This window comes from Pan troglodytes, chromosome 7 (genome assembly GCF_028858775.2).
Source record: "Pan troglodytes isolate AG18354 chromosome 7, NHGRI_mPanTro3-v2.0_pri, whole genome shotgun sequence".
In the NCBI taxonomy this organism is placed as follows: Eukaryota; Metazoa; Chordata; class Mammalia; order Primates; family Hominidae; genus Pan; species Pan troglodytes.
Window position 1 is genome coordinate 113,933,671 of NC_072405.2, and position 22,007 is coordinate 113,955,677.

Genomic DNA, 22,007 nt, shown 5'->3' on the forward strand with positions numbered 1-22,007 from the left:
TTTTGCAGGTTCTGATCTTTGCCTTAGACCAGGATGCTAACATGTTGCTGTGTTGGGCTGATGCTTGCAGTAGTATGGGCCTCTGTTTTACTGAGCTGGTCTGAAACCTGAAGGAAGCCTGGAGGCTAGGGCTACAGGGGCTGGTCTTCTGCTGAGTGGGCCTGGAACTTGTATCTTCTGGTGCCATCCTGGAGGCTGGGTCTTTGTGTGATGGCTTGATGACTAGGGCTTTAGGCACTTGTGCTGTGCTGGGACATGCCTTGTAACCTGGGACTATGTGAGCCAGTATAATAATGGGAGTATTCAGTAGCCCAGGATGGCTGGGGCTATCCTGGCTCTGTAATATGCCTGGAGGTTCCATATAGACCTTGTCTACTGGGCAGGCCTGGAACCTAGAGCTGTGGGATCTCACTTGATGCCAGGGTGGGCTTGGAGGCTTGGTCTGCAGATACCAGCCTGGATCCTGGGCTACGGGGGCTGGTTTGGTGCTAGGTGTGCCTGGAGCCTGTATCCACAGAGGCTTGTCTGGAGGCTGGTTCTGAGGGTGCTAGCCTGATGATTGAACTGCAGGGCCTTGCCTGATACTGGGTTGTGCCTGAAGCCTGAGGTCAGGGAAGCCAGCCTGGCACTGAGGGCATTGTAGAAGTCTGGAGTCATCCTGGAGATTGGGCAGGCCCAAAGACCAAGTCTGATGGTCAGGCATGGGGCCTGGGGATGTGGGATTTGTTCTGGCACTGGAGTGGGCCTGGAGGCTCAGTCTGTGCATACAACCCTGATGTCTGAGACTGTGGGGGTCTGCCTAGCACCTCATTTTATTGGTGAAACAGTAAACAATTGCCTGATATTGGAGTTCAAGGCAGAGTTGAGTGTTCTGTTCTCTCTTTTTCCCCCTAGCGATGAGTATCTCTATGCGGTGTTGTCTGTGGTTGGGGAGGGATGAACAGGAAATGTTAAACTGTCCTTTTTACCCTGTTCAGTGCGTCTTTTATTTTTTTGCTACACTTAGTTGCTATAATCTCCCACCTGGTTTCCTTAGGTCTCATGAAGGTGTTTTCACATATGAGTAGTTGTTCAAATTGATGTTTCTGCTGAGGGACAAATGTTGGAAAGTCCTTTTCCCTCAGCTTGCTTATGTCAGTCTCCATTGATTTTTTTCATAAAACCAGCATTTGGTTTCATTGATTTCTGTTCTAATCTCTTGTATTTCTTTTCTTCTGCTTTCTTTGAGTTTAATTTTCTATTTTCTTAAGTTTTTGAGACACATTTTATTTTTAATATGAGCATTTATTTCTTTGTCTAGGTCTCTTTTTCCATATGATACTTCCAAGGAGTATCATACTCTTTCTGTTTCAAGAACTTCTTTTAAGTTCCATGCAGTGAAGGTCTACTGCCAATGAATTTCTTCAATATGTGTCCATCTGGAAAAGTTTTTATTTTTAAATTTTATTTATTTTTATAATTTTTATTTACTTATTTATATTTTTTAAAGCCTAATTTTACTGTGTATGAGATCCTGGGTTGACAGTTTTTTTTTGTTTGTTTGTTTTTCTCTCAATTTATAGACATTACTCCAAAGCTTTCCAGCTTGCATGGTTTCTCAAGAGTAATCTTCTCTAATTCTTATTGGGTCTCACTACACAATGTGTATTTTCTTTGGCCACTTTCAAAGGTTTTTCTTTATCTTTGGGTTTTAGCAGTTTGACTATGAAGGCAGACTAGGGGCATGTGTTTATATTTGGTAGTTGATTTGACATTTGTGCTTCCAGGGATTCCCTGAGGTTCTTGTGTTTAATTTGTTGTCTCTCATTAGTTTGGGAAAATTTTTGGTCATAATCCCTTCAAATATTTCCTTCATTTCCATTTTTTTTCTGTGAACAATTATACATATGGTAGGTTGGGTTAACTCTTGGATGCACTGTTGTTTTATATTTCCCACTTATTTTTCTTTTTCTTTTAGTTTGGATAATTTTTATTGACTAATTTTTAAGTTTATTTATATTTGCCTCAGCACTTTCAAATCTACTCAAGAGCCCCCAAAATGAAGGAATTCTTCATTTTTAATAGCATGTAAGTTTTCTTCCATTTGACTGGAGCGCCTATCTAGTGTTTTTTCTCTCTTTGGATTCTTTTTAATCACTCTGACTGAGACTGTGTCTCAGTGATTTGAAGTTCATAGGTCTTGGCTTCACTGTGTAAGTCAAATTAGCTTTCTGTATTTCTGAAGTTAAATGGTAGAAAAATAATATTGTAAATATTTTAGAGCATATAATTGAAAATGTACTCCAAATGGAAGATAGAAATTTAGAAATATAATTTCAATAAATATTTCCATAAACATATATTATATTAATTGGTTATTTAATATGTATATTAGAAGGTAGAGACTGGGTATGGTGGCTCAGGCCTGTAATCATAGCACTTCAGGAAGCCGAGGCAGGCGAATCCCTTGAGGTCAGGAGTTCGAGACTGGCCTGGCCGTGGCGAATCTGCATCTCTACTAAAAATATAAAAATTAGCTGGCGTGGTGGTGTGTGCCTGTAGTCCTAGCTATTCAGGAGGCTGTGGTGGGAGAATTGCTAGACCCCGGGAGGCAGAGGTTGCAGCGAGCCAATATCGCGTCACTGCACTTTAGCCTGGGCAACAGAGCGAGACTTCGTCTCAAAAAAAAAAAAAAAAAAAAAAAAAAAAGAAGGTAGAACTAGTTGCAATACTTTTACAAATAATGTGCCATGAAAAGTGTTAATTTATCATCAGAAAATTAAATTTTCATTCTTTTTATTCTCATCTTGTATTTTTTTTGGTTATAAAACTGTGTCTATAAATTGTGATAATTTTTCCTTTAGAGATCATCAGGAAACCAACTTTTTTTCTTATCTATTTTCTCTGCAGAAAACTGCATCAGCAGTTTGAAATGTATAAAGAGCAGGTAAAGAAGATGGGAGAAGAATCACAGCAACAGCAAGAACAGAAGGGTGATGCGCCAACCTGTGGTATCTGCCACAAAACAAAGTTTGCTGATGGATGTGGCCATAACTGTTCATATTGCCAAACAAAGTTCTGTGCTCGTTGTGGAGGTCGAGTGTCATTACGCTCAAACAAGGTACAGAAATGAAAATTACAGTTCTCTTCTAGTTAAGCTTATTGTGTTTATCTATTCACGTTAGAGAGTATGTTAATTCAACCCAAATAATATTTTGTTGAAATTAGCAAAAACATTTTAAAATGCTTGTGGCCAGACACGATGGCTCACCCCTGTAATCTTAGCCCTTCGGTAGGCCAAGGCGGGCGGATCACTTTAGCCCAGGAGTTCTAGACTATCTTGGGCAACATGGTGAAACCCTGTCTCTACGAAAAAAAAAAAACAAAAAAAAACACAAAAATTAGCCAGGCATGGTGGTGGGCCCCTATAGTCCTAGCTACTCAGGAGGCAGAGGTGGGAGGATGACCTAAGCTGGAGAAGTCAAGGCTGTGGTGAGCCATGATTGTGCCACTGCACTCCAGCCTGGGTGACAGAGTGAAACCTTGTCTCAAAAAAGAAAAAGTTTGGGCAGGGTGTGGTGGCTCAAACCTGTAATCCCAGCACTTTAGGAGGCTGAGGTGGGCGGATCACAAGGTCAGGAGTTCGAGACTAGCCTGGCCAATATGGTGAAACCCCATGTCTACTAAAAATACAAGAGTTAGCTGGGCATGGTGGTGTGTGCCTGTAGTCCCAGCTACTCAAGAGGCTGAGGCAGGATGCAGTTCAGCCTGGGCAACAGAGACTCTGTCTCAAAAAAAAAAAGTTTGTGTCAGTAAATTCTTTAGACTTTGCATTTATCTACTTACTAATCTTATCACCTACTTATTTATTTCAGTAGTTTTTAAATAGGAAGCTTTTTTTTTACATACATTACTTAGACATAATGGTGGAAATTCATTTCCCTATGTGATTTCATTTCTTCATTTTCTTGTTAATCCCCATTTTTCATTATTTTGTTTTGCTAAGAACTAACCACTTATAATTGTTTCCCCTGGATTACCTGATTATGATTTTTTTTCTTGACTAGGTACATTGGCTAGAAACTGCAGTATAATTTTGAATAAAGTGGATGAAAGCAGACGTTCCATTGTATTGTTCTTAATCTTAGGGAGAAAGCCTTTAGTCTTCACTATTAGGTATAAAGTTAGCTGTACGCTTTTCACAGATGCCATCTATTCCTACTTTGCCGAGTTTGTTGTTGTTGTTTGGTTGGTTTTTTAAGATCAGGAATAGATGTTGGATTTTGCCAAATGTGTTTTCTCTATCTGTTGAGATTAATCATATGTTTTTTATTTTGTTTTTTAATGTGGTGAAATACATTGGTTGATTTTTATATGTTAAATCAGCTTTGTATTACTGGGATAAACCTCATTTTGTCATGATGGATTATCTCTTTTATATATTAATGGATTTGATTTGATCATTTTTTTAGGGATGAGTGTCTTGCTATGTTGCCTAGGCTGGACTTTAACTCCTGGGCTCAAGTGTTCCTCCTGCCTCAGCCTCCCAAGTAGCCGGGACGACAGACACATGCCATGGTGCCTGGCTGATTTAATAAAATTTTGTTTACAACTTTTGCTTCTATATTCATGAGGCATGTGTCCGTATTTTTCTTCCTTGTAATGTTTTTCTTTGGTTTTGGTATTGGGATAATGCTGGCCTGATAAAATGTGTTGGGAAGTATTTCCTCCTCTTCAAAATTTTGGAAGAGATTGTGTAGAACTGGTAGATTACACCAGTGAAGCCATGTGGGCATGCAATTTTATTTGTTGGGAAGGTTTTAAAGTAAGGTTTGTTTTCTTAATGGATATAGGGTTATTCAGGTTATCTTTCTTGAATAAGGTTTCATTGTTAAATCTTAGTTTGTCTAGTTCCTCATAAATAGCTGAATTTATTGGCCTAAACTTGTTCATAGTATTCCATTATTAGTCTTTTAGTATCCATGGAATCTGCATTGATGCTACCTCTTTCATTCCTGATATTGGTAATTTGTATCTTTTTTGTTCCTGCTCAACCTGGCTAGAGAAAGGATCTTACTCTGTTGCCCAGGCTGGATTGTAGTGGCACAGCCACAGCTCACTGCAGTCTTGACCCCCTGGGCTCAGGTAATCTTGTCACTTTGGCCTCCCGAGTAGCAGGAACTATGAGTGTGTGCCACCATGCCCTGCTAATTTTTAAAATTATTTTTGTAGAGATGGGGTCTTGCTGTGTTGCCCAGGCTGATCTTGAGCTTCTGGCCTCAAGCAGTTCTCCTACCTTGGCTTCCCAAAGTGCTGGGACTACAGGTGTGAGCCACCACGTCTGGCCCAGATTTTTTGTTTTATTGATTTTTCTCTGTTGTTGATTTCTGCTTTGATCTTTTTTTCTTTTTTCTTTTCTTGTCTTTTCTTTTTCTGCTTACTTTGGGTTTAATTTTATCTTTTTTACTTTCTTAACATAGAAGCTGAGATCATTGCCTTGAAACTTTTCTTCTTTTGTAAATTAGGGGTCACATGCTATAAATATTCCCTAAGTACTACTTTACTGGCATCACCACAATTCTCATGTGTTGTTTCTTCATTTTATTAAGTTAAAAATACTTTCTCATTTTCCTTTTCTTCTTTGACATAGATAATTTAGAAATATGTTATTTATTTTTCAAATATTGTGGGGTTCCTAGGGATCTTTTTGTTAATGATTTCTAATTTACCTCTCTCGTGGTTTTAGAATATACTTTATATGCCTCAAATTCGTTGGAATTTGTTGATACTTATTTTATGGCCCAGAATATGGTTACTTTAGTAAACCATGTGCACTTAAGAAGCATGCATATTCTTCTGTTTTTGGCCAGAATATTTTAAAATGCCCACTCAAGACCAGTTTCGTTGATAGAGTCATTTAAATCTGTTATCTCACTGTTGTTTTCCTGCCTATTCTATCATTTGTTAAGAGAGGGGTTTTGAAATATATAATAATATGTGGATTTGTCTATTTCTCCTTGGAGTTCTATTAGTTATAGTTTTATGTATTTTTAGCCTCTGTTTTTAGGGACATAAACATTAGGATTGTTATATCCTCTAGTTTAACAGACCTCTTTATCATTATTAAGTGATATTCTTTATTTTTGGTAATATTCTTTGCTCTAAAATTCACTTGGTCTAATACATGTATATAGACCAAGTACTCTCTCTTTCTCTCTGTCTCTCTGTCTCTCTCTCTATCTAGATGTATATTTGGAAATGGAATTGCATATATGTATTGGGTTAGGTATTAACATAGTATATGTTCTTCTATTATTTTACTTAAAATTTATTTGTTTGAAGTACTTTTCTTATAGCCAGCATATAGTTGGATCTTGCTTTATTATTCAACCTGACAATCTCTTCCTTTTAATTGGATGTTTATAAAATTTACGTTTACTGTGATTATTGATATGGTTTCATTTGATTACATCATCTTGCTTTTTGATTTTGTCTTATGTCATCTGTTCTTTGTTTTTTCAATTTTAGCCTTTTTTGAGATTACTGAAGTATTTTTATGATTCATATTTTCTCCTTTGTTGGCTCAATAGCTGTAACTGTTTTGTTATTTTATCAAGTTATTCAAGATTTGTAGAATACATATTTAAATTATTGTTGTCAACCTTCAACTGATATTACACTATTTCATGTGTATTATAAGAAGCTCACAGAAATGTTGGATTCTATGTTACTGGTGTCATATTTTACTTTTATTCATTTTATAAACCCCACAATATATTGTTATTCTTTTTGTATAAAGAGTTTATCTTCCATGACTTTCAAATATTAAATAATTTTTGAAAAGATCTATATTTATTCTTGTAGTTATTTCTGGCATTATTTATTTCTTTTTGTAGATCTATAATTATATCTGGTATCACATTTTGTCTGTCTTAAGTATTTCCTTCAGTATTTCTTGAAGGGCAAGTCTGCTGCTGATGAATAGTTTCAATTTTTTCATGCTGAAAATTTTGCCTTCATTTTTTAAAAAGATATTTTTGCTGATTGTGGAATTCTTGGTTGACACTTTTTGTATTTCAGTATTTTTAAGTTAAAAATTTATGGATACATAATATTTAATAGTCGTACATATTAATGTGGTATATGTGATAATGATAACAACTGTACAATGTGTAATGATTAAATCTGGATAATTGGGATATCCGTCACAGTAAACACTGACCATTTCTTTGTGTTGGGAACATCCCAAATCTTTTCTCCCAGCTATTTTGAAATATACAGTGAATTATTGATAACCATAGTCTCTTTCTTGTTGTAACTGAGCACTGAACTTCTTTTTTCTATCTAACTATATTTTTGTACCCATTAACCAACCACTCTTTATTCCCGCTTCCTCCTACCCTTCCCAGCCTCCAGTAATTACCATTCTATTTACTACCTGCATGAGATCAATTTTTTTTTTTTTATTTGCTCCCACATGTGAATGAGAACATGTGGTATTTGTCTTTCCGGGCCTGGCTTATTTTACTTAACATAATGACATCCAATTCCATCCATGTCGCTGCAAATGACAGAATTTTATTCTTTTTTAGGGCCGAATAATATTCCATTGTGTATATATACAACATTTTAGAATCCTTTCATCTGTTGATGGTCATTTAGGGTGATTTCATATTTTGGCTATTGTGAATAGGCTTCAATAAACAGAGTAGTACAGGTATCTCTTCAGTATGTTTATTTCCTTTCTTTTTGGTACATACGTGGTAGTGGAATTGTTGGATCATATGGTGGTTCTATTTTTAGGTTTTTTATTGAGGAACCTCTATACTCTTCTCCATAGTGGCTATACTAATTTACATTCCTACCAACAGTATGCAAGTGTTCACCTTTCTCTGCATCCTTGTTAACATTTGTTATTTTCTTTTTCATAATTGTGATTTTGATGAGGGTGAGATGATATCGCATTGTGGCTTTAATTTGCATTTTTCTGATAATTAGTAATGGTGATCATTTTTTCATATACCTGTTGGATATTTGTTTGTATTGTTTTGAGAAATGTCTATTTATATCTTTTGTCCATTTTTAAATCTGATTATTTTTTATTTTGCTATTGAGTTGTTTGAGTTTTTTGTATATTCCAGTTATTAATCCCTTATTGGATAGATAATTTGTAAATATTTTCTTTCATTGTGAGGGCTGTCTCTTCACTCTGTTGATTGTTTCTTTTGCTGAGCATGATCTTTTAGCTTGATGTAATTTCATTTGTCAATATTTGCTTTTGTTGTCTGTTTTTGAGGTCTTATTCAATAAATATTTGCCTAGACCAATGTTTACTTCTTTTTGTAGTAGTAGTGCCACAGTTTCAGGTCTTAGATTTAAGTCTTTCTTTTGATTTGATTTTTATATACAGTGACAGAGTTCTAGTTTCATTCTGCTAATGGATATTTAATTTTCTCAGAACCATTTGTTTAAGAGACAGTCCTTTACCTGGTGGATATACTTGGTGCCTTTGTTGAACATGACTTAGCTGTAGATGCATTGATTTATTTCTGAATGCTCTGTTCTTTTCCCTGGGTCTATGTCTGTTTTTATGCTAGTACTATGCTGTTTCGGTTACTCTAGCTTTATAGCATATTTTGAGGTCAGGCGATGTAATTCCTCCAGCTGTTTTTTTTTTGTTTTGTTTTGTTTTGTTTTTTTTTGTCTTTTGGCTAAGAATTGCTTTGGCTATCTAGCATCTTTTTGGTTGCATTAGAATTTTAGGACTTTTTTTTTCTGTTTCGTGAGAAATGTTATTGGGTGTTTTTGTGAGTTTGTTTTGTTTTTTTTGAGACAAGATCTCAGTTTGTCACCCAGGCTGGAGTGCATTGGAGCTGTCATGGCTCACTTCAGCCTTGATCCACTGAGCTCAAATGATCCTCCTGCCTTGGCCTTTTGAGTATCTGGGACTATGATATGCATCACCATACCTGGCTAATTTTTTGATTTTTTTTGTAGAGATGAGATCTCACTATGTTGTCCTGGCTGGTTTCACTCTCACACTTCCGTCATTGTTTTTGTTTGTTTGTTTGTTTGTTTTGTTTTTAAGACAAAGTCTTCCTCTTTTGCCCAGGCTGGAGTGCAGTGGCACAATCTTGGCTCACTGCAGCCTCTACCTCGCAGATTCACATGATTCTCCTGCCTCAGCCTTCTGAGTAGCTGGGATTACAGTCGTACACCACCATACCCAGCTAATTTTTGTATTCATAGTAGAGACAGGGTTTCGCCATATTGGCTAGGCTGGTCTCGAACTCCTGACCTCAAGTGATCCACCCATTCAGACTCCCAAAGTGCTGGAATTATAGATATGAGCCACCACGCCTGGACTTCATTGGTATTTTATGTATAGCATTGAATCTATAGATTGCTTTTGGTAGTTTCAACATTTTAACAGTAGCAATTCTTTCAATCCATGATAATAGGATACTTTTCCTTTTTTTTGGTATTTAATTTATTTCATCAGTGTCTTATAGTTTTCATGGTAGAGATCTTTCTCTTCTTTAGTTAAGTTTATTCCTAGGTATTTTATTTTATTTTTGTAGCTACTATAAATGGGATTGCTTGTTTGATTTTGTTTTCAGATTGCTGCTGGCGTAGAGAAATGCTACTGATTTTTGTATGTTGATTTTGTATCCTGTAACTTTACTGAATTTGTTTATGAGTGCTAAGAGATTTTGGTGTCATCTTTATGGTTTTAACATAAGACTGTGTTATCTGTGTAAAAGTCTAATTTGACTTCTTCCTTTCCAATATTAATGCCTTTTGTCTATTTCTGTTGCCTAATTGCTTTTGCTAGAATTTCCAGTACTATATTGAATAAAAGCGGTGAAAATGGGTATCCTAGACTTGTTCCAGATCTTAGAGGAAAGACTTTTAATTCTTTCCCTTCCATATGGTGCTAGCTGTAGGTTTGTCAAATATGGCCTTTTTTATTTTCAGGCATGTTTCTTTTATATCTAGTATGTTCAGATTTAAAAATCATTATTAAATGCTTTTATTGGAATGTACTAACATGGCTGTATGGTTTTGGTCTTTATTTCTATTATTGTGGTGTGTCACATTTATTGAATTGTGAATGTTGAACCATCTTTGCATTCCTGGGATGATTGTGGTGATTGATCTTTATAATGTTTTATTCAGTTCAGTTTGCTAGAATGTTTTTGAAGATTTTTGCATCTATGTTCGTTCATCAGAGATAATGGCCTCTAGTCGTCATTGTTGTTGTTTCTGTGTCTTTGCCTGTTTTCATTCTCAGGTTAATACTAGCCTCACAGAATGAGTTTGGAAGTAGTCTCTCCTCTTCAAAACTTGTTGGCAGAGTTTGAGTAGGATTGGTATTAATTCTTCTTTTAAATATTTGATAGAATTCAGCAGTGACTCCATCATGTCTTGGGCTTTTGTTTGATGACAGACTTTTTATTATGGCTTCAATCTTTTTACTTATATTGGTCTGTTTAGGTTTTCCATTTAATCATGATGCAATCTTGGTAGGTTGTATGTGTCTAGAAATGTATCCATTTCTTGTGTATTTTTCAATTTTTTTGCATATATTTGTTCACAGTAGTCTCTAATGATCCTTTGTATTTTCATGGTATCAGTTTTAATGTCTTCTTTTTTATCTCTGATTTTATTTATTTTGGACTCTTCTTAGTTACCTAGTGAGAGGTTTGTTAATTTTGTTTACATTTCCAAAAAGCCAACTTTTCCTTTCATTTTTCTTTTGTGTTTTTGTCTCAATTTTAGTTATTCCTGCTTTTTTATTATATTTTTTCTTTTATTAATATTGGGCTTGATTTGTTCTTGCTTTTCTAGTTCTTTAACATGCATTATTTGGTTGTTTATTTGAAGTCTTCCTACTTTTTCGATGTAGCCATTTATTGATGTAAACTTCCCTCTGCTTTACTGGATCCCATTGGTTTTAGTAATTTAGTATTTCCATTTAAATTTGTTCCAAGACAATTTTTAAATTTTCTTCTTAATTTCTTCATTGACTTTTTGGTTATTCACAAGCATGTTGTTTTATTTCCATGTATATATACAGTTTTCAACTTTCCTCTTTTTACTGATTTTGAATTTGTTCCTTATGGTCAGAAAAGATACTGATATGATTTTTACTTTTAAAATTTCACTATGACTTGTTTTCTGGCCTAAGATATGATCTGTTTTGGAGAATGTTATATGTGCTAATGAAAAGAATGTATAGTTTGTCACAGTTGGATGAAATATTTTGTAAATGTCAGTTAGGTCCATTTGGTCTAGAGTTTAGTTTAATTCTGATTTTTTTTTGTTGTTGCTTTTTCTGCCTGCGTGCTGTGTTCATTACTAAGAGCGGGGTGTTGATGTTCACCAATGTTATCGTATTGCAATCTCTCTCTTCCTTTAGATGTAATAATATTTTCCCTATATATTTGGGTTCTATGACATTGGTTGCATATAGATTTACAGTTTTTATATCTCTTGAATTGACCCCTGTATCATTAAATAATGCCATTTTTACAGTTTTTTACTTGAAATCTAATAGCTTCTGCTGATCTGTTTTGTTTTCTACTTACATGGAATATCTTTTCCATGCATGTATGTCTTTAAGCAAGTGAGTTTCTTCTAGGCAGCATATATTTGGATCTTTTTTTTTTTTTTTTTTAAATTCATTTCACTCCTCTGTCTTTCAAGTGGGGGATTTAGGCAATTTACATTTGATAGTATTATTGATCAGTAACCACTTACTACTACCATTTTAAAATTTGTTTTCTAGTTGCTTTGTAAGTTCCTTCTTCCTTCTTTCCTACTGTCTTCTTTTGTGGATAAGTGATTTTTTTTTCCTGGTATTATATTTTAATTCCTTGCTTTTTATTTTTAGTGGACCTATTATAGGTATTTCTTCGTCGTTTCTATTAGCTTACAAAATATATTTTATAGTTATAGAAAGTTATTTTAAACTGATGACAACTTCCCGTGGATTTCAAAGAAAAGAATCAAGCAAGCAAAGTGAAAACTACACTTTAGCTTCATTTCCCCATTTAGTTTTTGTTATCTCACATTTTATCTTTTAAATATGCCTTTCTTTCAACAGATTGTTGTAGTTATTACTTTTGGTAAACTTTTAGTCTTCATACTAAAGACACTACATGCCACGATTACAGTTTTAGTGTAGTCTGAATTTGTCTGTGTAGTTACTTATACCAGTGAGTTTTATACCTTCACAGGATTTTTTTGGATGATTGTTTCTTTTTTTAAAAAAAATTGATTAACTCCCTTTTGCATTTCTTGTAAAATAGGTCTAGTGGTAATGAATTCCCTCAGGTTTTGTTTGTTTGAAAACTTTTCTCCTTCATGTTTGAAGGATTGCTGTGTTAAGTACAGGGTTCTCTGTTGCAAGTTTTTCCTCCAGCACTTTGAATATGTCACCTCACTTCCTCTTGGCTGCTACATCTGCTGCTACGTCTGCAGCCAGGTGTATTGGAGTTTCTTTATATGTTATTTGCTTCTTTTCTCTTGCTGTTTTTAAGATCCTTTCTTTGTCCTTGATGTTTGAAAGTTTGATTATTATATGTCTTGGAGTAGTCTTATTTGAGTTGAATCTGCTGGTATTCTTTGACCTTCTTGTACCTGTATATCCATCTTTCTCTAGGTTTGGAAAGTTCTCTTATTATTTCTTTAAATACATTTTTTACCCAATCTCTTTGTCAGCCTCCTCTACAAGGCCAATAACTCATATATTTTTCCCTTTTAGCCTATTTTCTAGATCATGTAAGTGTACTTCATTTCTTTCATTTATTTTCTTTTTTATCCTATGTGAATTTTCAAATAGCCTGTCTTCGAGTTACTGATTCTTCTCCTTCATCGATTCCACACGGAGACATTCTAATGCATTTCTTTTAATCATTGATGTTTCCAGCTCCAGGATTTGTTTAATTAGTTCAGTTTCCATGCTGCCTTTTTTTCTGATAAATATCTGAATTCCTTCTCTGTGATTTCTTGAAGTTCATTGAGTATCCCCAAATTAGGTATTTTGAATTCCTTGCTTGAGAGATTATGTATCTCTATGACTCCAGGGTTGGTTACTGGGAACTTATTTAGTAAATTTGGTGAAGTCATATGTTCCTGAATGTTCTTGATGCTTGTGTATGTTTGTTGATGCCTAGGCGTTGAAGACTCTAAGTATTTATTCCAGTCTTTGTAGTCAGGCCTTGTTTGTTCCAGTCCTTCAGAGGGTCTTCCAATAATTGCTAAGGGTACTGAGTATTTACTTAAGCCTGTGGGTAACTGTAGCCATTTCAGCACTAGAGGGCACTCTAAGCCCATGTGTGCTGCAAATCCTCGCGATCCAGCCCTGGTGGACTTGGGGAAGATAAGGTTCCCAGGCAAAGTCTTTAGCTTTCTTTTCTCCCTTTTCCCCAAGTGAAAGGGGTCCCTCTCAGCACTGTGTTGCCTGGAGTTGGGGGATGGGTGACTCGGCACTGCTGTGACCATAGCAAGTGGCACCATGCTGGGTTATATTCGAATCCCATGGCGTCTCAAATCAGCACAGTACAGGGGCTTGCCCAAGGACCCTGGCCACTATTGCCTGACTGCAACTGATGTTTACTTAAGGCTAAGGCCACTGTAGTCAACAGGCGGTGAAACCTGCTGGGACTTGGGTTTGTACTGCCGGGGCAACATATTTCCTTTCGGCCTAGGGTGCGTCTAGAAGGACCATCCAGAACCAATGGCCAACTGGGAGCTTTGGGATCCTGCCTGGTGGTTTATTTTAATGTAGCTGGGCTGGTACACAATTGTAAGAAAAAGTTTCCTCTGTTTACTCTAAGAAAAAGGAATCTCTGCACTGTATTGCCTGAAGTTGGGAGAGGAGTGATGCAGGCATTCTCTAATGGATACCACCAGAAGGTTTCATGCTGGGTTGCACTTGGAGTAAACAGCCTTCGAGAGTAGTGCAGTGGCAGGGTTCACCCAAGGACTGCAGTTGCTATGGCCTGGATGCCACTGAAATTTATTCACGGCTCAAGGCCACTTTTGTTAGCCTGTGGTGAAGTGGACCGGGATTTGGGTTCTTCCTGCTGGGGTGGCAGATTCTCTTCTGCTCCAGGACTTGTTCTAAATACTCCCTCCATGGGCACTTGTGGAATTCTGCCTGGTGTTAATGTTCCACTCTAAGCATATATTCTTTCCTCTGGCTGTGCTCTCTAGGGTTGGGTGAGGAGTGGTGTAGACAGTGCTGTTCTTTTCATCCTCTTCAATGCATCTTTTCTTGTTATTACGCTAAAACTAGGTATGTGATCTCTCACGTGATGTTTTAATTTTCATGAAGGTGCCTTTTTGTGTAGATAGTTGTTCAAAGTTGATGTTCTTGCCAGGGACATGATCACAGGAGATTCTCTTTCACCATCTTGCTCCACCTTCCCTAAATCATTCTCTCTTTCAGTATTTTAAATGTACTGCTTTTCTGCCTCCTCCCTTTCACTGTTTCCATTGAGAAATATATCATTCTCATCTTTGGTTTTCTGTGCATAATGTAGCATTTTTCACTTGCTGCTTAAGTATTTTTTAACACTAGTTGTGTGCAATTAAATTTTTTTTTTGGTGTATTTTTCTTTGTGTCTCTTTGGTTTGAGGTTTGTTGAGGGCCTGGGGGAATTTTGGCCATTATTTTTCAAATATTTTTACTGTTCCTTCCTTTCTCTAGACAGCTTCAAGAACTCCTGTTCCCAGTATATTAGGCAGCTTGTAATTGTCCTACAGCTCACTTATGTTCTTTCCTTTAATCTTAGTTTTATTTTTTTCCTTGTGTTTTATTTTGTATTCTTTATATTAATGTGCATTCAAGTTTACTGGTCTTTCTTTCTGCAATGTCAAATCTGCTGTTTATAAAATTCAGTGTATTTTTTAATAATCACAGACATTGTAGCAATGTCAAATCTGCTGTTTATAAAATTCAGTATATTTTTTAATAATCACAGACATTGTAGTTTTTATGACTAGAACTTTAATTTGGGACTTAAGATATATTCCATGCTCTGTGTAACTTTAAAAACATGTAGAATACAGTTATAATTATTGTTTCGATATTCTCTTTTGCTAATTCTAACCCCCCTTGAGTCTGGGTTAGTTTTGATTGATTACTCTCATTACGGTATGTGGGTTTTTTTTTTTTTTGTACTTTTTTCATGTGTGGTATCTTAGGTTGGATGACAGGTGTTGTATATTTTACTTTGTTGGATGTTGGCTATTTTTGTGTTTCTGTAACTTCTTGAGCTTTCAGATGTAGTTAAGTTACATGGAAACAGTTTGATACTTTTACACATTCTTTGAGGGTTTGTTAGGTGTATTTGGAGCAATGCTCAGTTTAGCACTAATTATTCTCCTCTACAGAGGAAAGACTGAGTCTTTAACCAATATCCCATGAATTAGGAGTTTTTCCAGTCTTGCTGGTAGGAACAACTATTTCCTTTCTAATTCTTTTAGATATTCTTTTTTTTTTCTTTAACCCCATTCCCTTGAGTATTTTTCTCATATGTATGTTCACTGATCATTACTGAGCTGAAGACTTGAAGAAACCCCTGGAGTTCTCTTGGGTTCTGTCTCTGTGCAGCTTTCTGTATCAACTCTGTCTCTTTATATGTTGAGGGTTAGCCTGATAGGGATGGTTTATGGAAGAAGGATGGAGCCAGAGGCAATACTCCCCACTTATCTCGTATTTTCCTTAAGTCTGAGGATTTGTAAAGATAGATTTTAGCTCAAGGAAGACATCCCTGGATTTCTTTCATGAGTTTTTCTACATTTTTATTCAAGCAAGAGACTTGTCATGTATAAAACTTGCCTATATTCTAAATAAAAAGAATCTGGAATGTATTTTTCTTTTTCAAATTTGATCATCATGCTTAGTTGCCTTATGTAGAAGGCTTTTGTTCCCAACAGGTACTAAATACATTTCTTTGATTTTTCATAGCCCAAAAGGATTAATCTCAGTGAAAGTTGGTCTTACTAAGCTTATGAAATAGAATAATGAGAACACAAATATTATATAGCTTATGATTTAATTATAAAGCTATTTAAAAATTCTCTTAGTAACACAAATATTATATAGCTTATGATTTAATTATAAAGCTATTTAAAAATTCTCTTAGTAATCTTTTAAGAGAATATAATAAAATAATCTTTTGTTTTAATTTTGAGGCTCTTTCATGTGGAGCCATCCTTAACATTTAGTTAATTCTCTTGAGGTACACTTAGGACATAGAAAATAAATGAAGGGCAGGACATATGGAAGTACCAAACAACAAAATTTTATGAAATATCGGTTCTCTTTGTTTCCTTTTCAGATTATACCCTCTTAATAAATAAAAGCCATATTTTTAGTCAAGTGAAAAAATAATGACTTCATAAGAAAACAATTATTTTGTAATTATTGGATAGTGATGTTAGAAAGACATTAAAAGTAATTTACAATAAGGATTATTTTAAGCGTCAGAGTGTGGCAACTTTAACTTTTTGTTTCTTTTACTTTTTGGTAAGAAAAGTATATTACCACCTGCTTAATCACTAATTTAGAAAAAAATAAATAATGTACATTTCCACAGTTGTATTATTTAACTTAAAATGTAACATGAATTTTTTCACTTTATAAATTATCAGATTTGAAGCATAATGACATAATTTTATAATGGTTATAAAGGAAAGTGATTTTTAAAAATTTTATTTTATTTTTAGAAAGTGATTCTTAAGCAAGTTCTTTGAAATATATTGATATACATTGCCAGTTTGAGGGTTGTTTCTCTTCAGGAATCTCTGATGAGTTCACAAGTTCTTTATACTCTGAAATATATTACAGTAGTCTTGAAAGTGAGATAGTGTATCACCTACTGTGGAAGGAATGCTTTTTGGGAGTAACTGGTGTGAATAACTTCAAGGGCAAAGATTTTAGTAGCATATTCTTAAAGTTGATCTACCTTAGAACACTATCTTTTTTGTGGATCTTTCTTTTTCAACTCACTTTTACAATTGTTCTATTTTTCAAAAGAAAGCTACATTCCTCAACCTTACCTATTCTGAATCTAGCTTTTATATAGTACATTGGCTCAGGGTGTAGAAATCTCTGGGGCACCACACAAAGTGACAATTCCAGAATGTGTTGTCCTCAGGGAGAGTTCAGAGGCAAAGCAATGAGAAGGTTTGTAAGAAATATAGAAGGGGGCAGCGCCTTATTTCATTCAGGCAACAGATTTTTGGCAAGATTCTATTGCCTCTTCTATTGTTTTTAGAATTAGAATTTGGATGTGAGATGGCCATTTGTGAATCATTATAATAGCAATTTTAATTTAAAAATGAAGTTGGACTCTTTTTGATAGAAAGCCAGATTTGATGGTTTAACAGTGTGGAGTGGTTTGCCAAATGGGTTCTATAGTAGACATTTGCCATATATATTCCGTGTATAAGCTAAATATGCAGTTCCAAGATTTGATGAAAATATATCAGGCAGGTGCGGTGGCTCAACCCTGTAATCACAGCACTTTCGGAGGCCAAGGTGGGGTGGATTTCTTGAGCTCAGGAGTTTGAGATCAGGCTGGGCAACATGGTGAAACCTCATCTCTACCAAAAATACAAAAAATTAGCTAGGTGTGGTGGTGAGTGCCTGTGGTCCCAGCTACTTGGGAGGCTGAAGTGGGAGGATCGCTTGAGCCTGGGAGGCGGCGGATGGAGTAAGCCAAGATCTGCCACTGCACTCCAGCCTAAGCAACAGAGCCAGACCCCATCTGAAATAAATAAATAAATAAATAAATAAATAAATATATATATATATATATATATCACACTTTTAAAATGTACTTGTACAATACCCAATATATCTGAAAATGCATCCTAACCATTTAAACTTTATTTTAATTTTCAATTTTTTTTTTTTTAGAGATGTGGTTTCACTCTGTCAACCAGGTTAGAGTGCAGAGGCACAATCACAGCTCACTGGAGGCTTGAACTCATGGGTTCGAGGAATCCTCCTGCTTCAGCCTCCTGAGTAGCTGAGACTACAGGTGCACACCACCTCACCCGCTTAATTTTTAAACTTTTTGTTTTGTTTTGTTTTAAATAGAGACAGGGTCTCGCCACCTTGCCCAGGAAATAGTCCCAAACCCCTGGGCTCGAACAGTCCTCTTGCCTTGGCCTCCCAAAGTGCTTGGATTACAGGTGTGAGCCACCATGCCTGGCTTAAAACTTAAATGTTAATTTAAAAATATGTAGGAGCATATGGTTTTAGAGATTTATTTTAGATTAGAGAAAAAATACTCTTAGCTCACTGGACATATGGCAAAGGCAAGGTGTGCTTGGTTGTTGGTACATCTACATATGAAAGCTGCTTTTGGTATCCACTTGTTCCTGATCTCTTGGTGTCAAGGATACTGCTTAGTACATGATGTGCTCATCAGTAGTTAAGCTCCTTATCAGTAGATAAGGTGAGTACCAAGTTAAATAGATTTCATTTAGCATATATAAGGAAGATTAATAATAGAATCTATAATGAATTCTAATCATAATAGGAGACTATACAACAGTTTAAGATATAAAAAATTCATGACATCACCAAAACTGCAGGATGGTAAAACAGACTGTAGACACAGGAACACAAAGGAAATGGAAAGCAGGCAAGACATGTAAGGTGGGTTAGACATTGGTCATGAATTCCTTTATCCCTTTTAAATGGAATACCCAGTTAACTTTCCCCAATTTCTTTTCAAGAATTCCTAACAGAAACCTTTAATTTCAAACATAAGCAAAAAGTAAATGAAAAATAAAAGAATTTTTTTGAAGTTAAAATAAAAGTGTAGTAATAATCCTTATTTTTAACTTATTTTATGTAAAAATCCATTAAATAGGACATTGGATTTTTCTTTTCCTTCCTTCCTTCCTTCTTTTCCTTCCTTTCCTTTCTTTCTTTTTGATGGATTATCACTCTGTTGCCCAGGCTATAGTGCAGTGGTGCAATCTTGGCTCATTGCAATCTCCACTTCCTGGGTTCAAGTGATTCTCCTGCCTCAGCCTCCTGAGTAGCTGGGATTACAGGCACACACCACCATGCTTGGCTAATTTTTGTATGTTTAGTACAGACGAGGTTTCGCCACTTTGGCCAGGCTGGTCTCGAACTACTGACCTCAGGTGATCTGCCTGCCTCGGCCTCCCAAAGTTCTGGGTTTACAGGCATGAGCCACCATGCCTGGCCTAATATCTTGTGTTTCTAAGTCCTTTGCGGTAAATACATTAGAATACTGCTGAATCTCACTTAGTCCAAGCAGACTTTCCATGTATTTCCTATTGCTGGAAGAACCCCCAAATCTACACCTCCTATAATTTTCAACTTTTTAATTGGCCCTACTATCCACTTTGTCATCTAAGCCAGAAAGGTAGGAATCATCTCAGATTTCTTTCCTTTCCCCAAATTTTTTTGATTTTATCATTTCCTGTCTCTCTATGTAAACTACGGATGCTGTCTTTTTTAGGTTCTTATCTTCTGTCACCTAGACTAAGGCCAATCTTGTAATTGGTCTCTCTGCTTCAGTTTTGGCCTGTTAATCACATCCTTCAAATACTGCTATAGTGATTTGTAAAATGCAGATTTGATTATTTTTACCTTCTGTTTAAAAATGATTCAGTGACTCCTCATCACCTGAGTGAAGTTTCTAATGGCATAAAGAGTCACCGCTCTCTGATTTATTCCTTGCCTAACTCTAGGCATGAGCTTCACTCCATTCTAGATGTCTTAACCAGATTATACTACTTACACTTCTCTTATTTCTGCCTTTTTTTCTTTCTTCCTGAAATACTTCTTTTATCCCCTCTAGATCCCACTCCCAGTCCACAATTCTTACCCACTTGATGAGCACTTACTTATTTTTCTGGATTTAAGCATCATCTCCTTTATGATGCTTTCTTTGGGTATCTCCTGTGAATTAACCACTCACTTTTTTGTGCCACACTGGATTCTTCAGACCTCCAATCTAGTACTCTTAAAAGTGTATTATTATTAATTGATTAGATCTGTTTAATTCCCCTTGACTGCTGTAGGCTTCTATGTTTTGGCACATAATGGGTCAGTGAATTAATGGAACAAAGAAGTCTAGTGTACTTACTATGGGCATGTTATTATGGGATAAGCATTGCATTTAAGTCCAGCTCTTTGCTGTAGCTCAGCACTGTGATAATGTTTTATGGAAGATAACAATCTAAACTTGTGGATGAATTAAAAATATAAACTATACAGACAGAATTTAATTGTTGTTATTCTTGGAAAAAAGAAGACCAGCCTTGAGAGAGAATATTGTAGTGGTGTGAAAGAGAGGTATTTTTGGGTTGATTATAGAAGGTAGTCAAGAAGTGAGAGGCAAGTGATGGTAGTTTAACTATATAGAATATAGAGCACTGATACAGAGGGAGGGATCAGAAAGATGGAATACCTCTATCTAAAGAAGGATTCTGAGGGGAAATTAACATTAGTTTCCTAGGAGACTGGGGAACTAATCATGGAAAGTTGCACAAAGAATAGTTATTGACAGATGATTTTGTCATATATAGTCTGAAATGATGCCATGATAAGAGGAAATATCAGAGGTGGAAAATAATGATAGAATCAATGATATATAAGTGATAATGAGAAGGTAGATTTGGGAGTAATACTTAAAGTAAATTGATCTTGTGGAGAGGAAGGGTGACTGATTATTAGAAGTGATAAGATAGTAAGGATGGCCATAAGGATGGTTGATTTTGAGAAAAAAGTAGTTGGTATAAAATTTTTTTAGATAATAAAATAGGATAAGATGTTAACTATTTAAAAGAAATTTTAACATGTAATTATATTATTAAATTTTTAATGAATATTCCTGGGCATACTTCAAGTTACCACTGGAGTTTCCAGGTCTAGTAATTATGACCTAAAATAATTAGCTGATCAATTAAATTACAGAGAAAAGAGATATAAAATCAACCAAGGACACTGGCATTATATAGAGGCAGCACTATTGAGTGGCTATAGTGCAAGATCTGAAGTGAGACAAGATGTTGTTTTTATTTTTAATTTTATTGTAAGTTTCAGGATACATGTGTAGGATGTGCAGGTTTGTTACATAGGTAAATGTGTGCCATGGTGGTTTGCTGCACCTATCAGCCCATCACCTAGGTATTAAGCCCAGCATGCATTAGCTATTTTTCCTGATGCTTTACGTCCCCAACCCGTACTGCCTGCCCCCGACCAACAGGCCCCAGTGTATGGTATGTTGTTCCCCTCCCTGTGTCCATGTGTTCTGATTGTTCAGCTCCCCAAAATGTGGGATTTTAATATAGGACTTTGCGATTGTCTTTCCTCTGAGTCACAAATGTTGTACTATCACCCATATTTCAAAGAAACAGTGATATCTCAAAACACATGATTTTGGTTTTAATTATTGTAAGTTCTTGTATCAGCCATTATTATTGCATTGTCACTTTCACTGTTATTGTTACTTTATGTTAAAGAAAAGAGAAATGAAACGAGTTTACTTTGTAGTGTATTTAAATCACCTTTTCACCAAAATATGTATTTTCTCATTTTATTTTCCACACTTATCATATTGGGAAACAGTGACCCCAAATTACCAGTGGTAATCAATAATAACAACTTCAAAAAGATTTTCTTTTTAGTTATATTAAGTATAAAAGACTTCTGAATAATTGGGACAGAGATAAACTTCAGAAACAATATGTATAATTCATGAAAATTACATTTTATCTACTTTTGATAGTATATGATGAAATTAAACATTGATGCTATGTTTTTTATTGTCTTTGTATATAAAACTTTTTTCTTAAACATTTTTCAGTTTTTTGAGCTCAGTGTTTAACTGATTTTGTTTGTAGGAAGAGTATTCTTTTTTTCCCAATGTTTGGATGTTTAATTGCTGTTATGGAAATTATTTTGTTTATATATCTTAATATATTCTCTTATGTAGCATGCTTTTGCTTGAATTGAATGA

At 35.4% G+C, this 22,007-nt stretch overlaps 1 protein-coding gene across 41 annotated transcripts in view; it reads left to right on the forward strand.

The window, feature by feature from the left end:
- Positions 1 to 22,007, forward strand: part of RIMS2 (regulating synaptic membrane exocytosis 2) — a 729,498-nt gene that overhangs the window by 177,401 nt on the left and 530,090 nt on the right. For all 41 annotated transcript variants that reach the window (XM_063816523.1, XM_063816526.1, XM_063816527.1 and 38 more), the window contains one exon: positions 2,890 to 3,100. In XM_063816523.1, the coding sequence (XP_063672593.1) occupies positions 2,890 to 3,100 (211 nt within the window). The remainder of the gene's footprint in view (positions 1 to 2,889; positions 3,101 to 22,007) is intronic.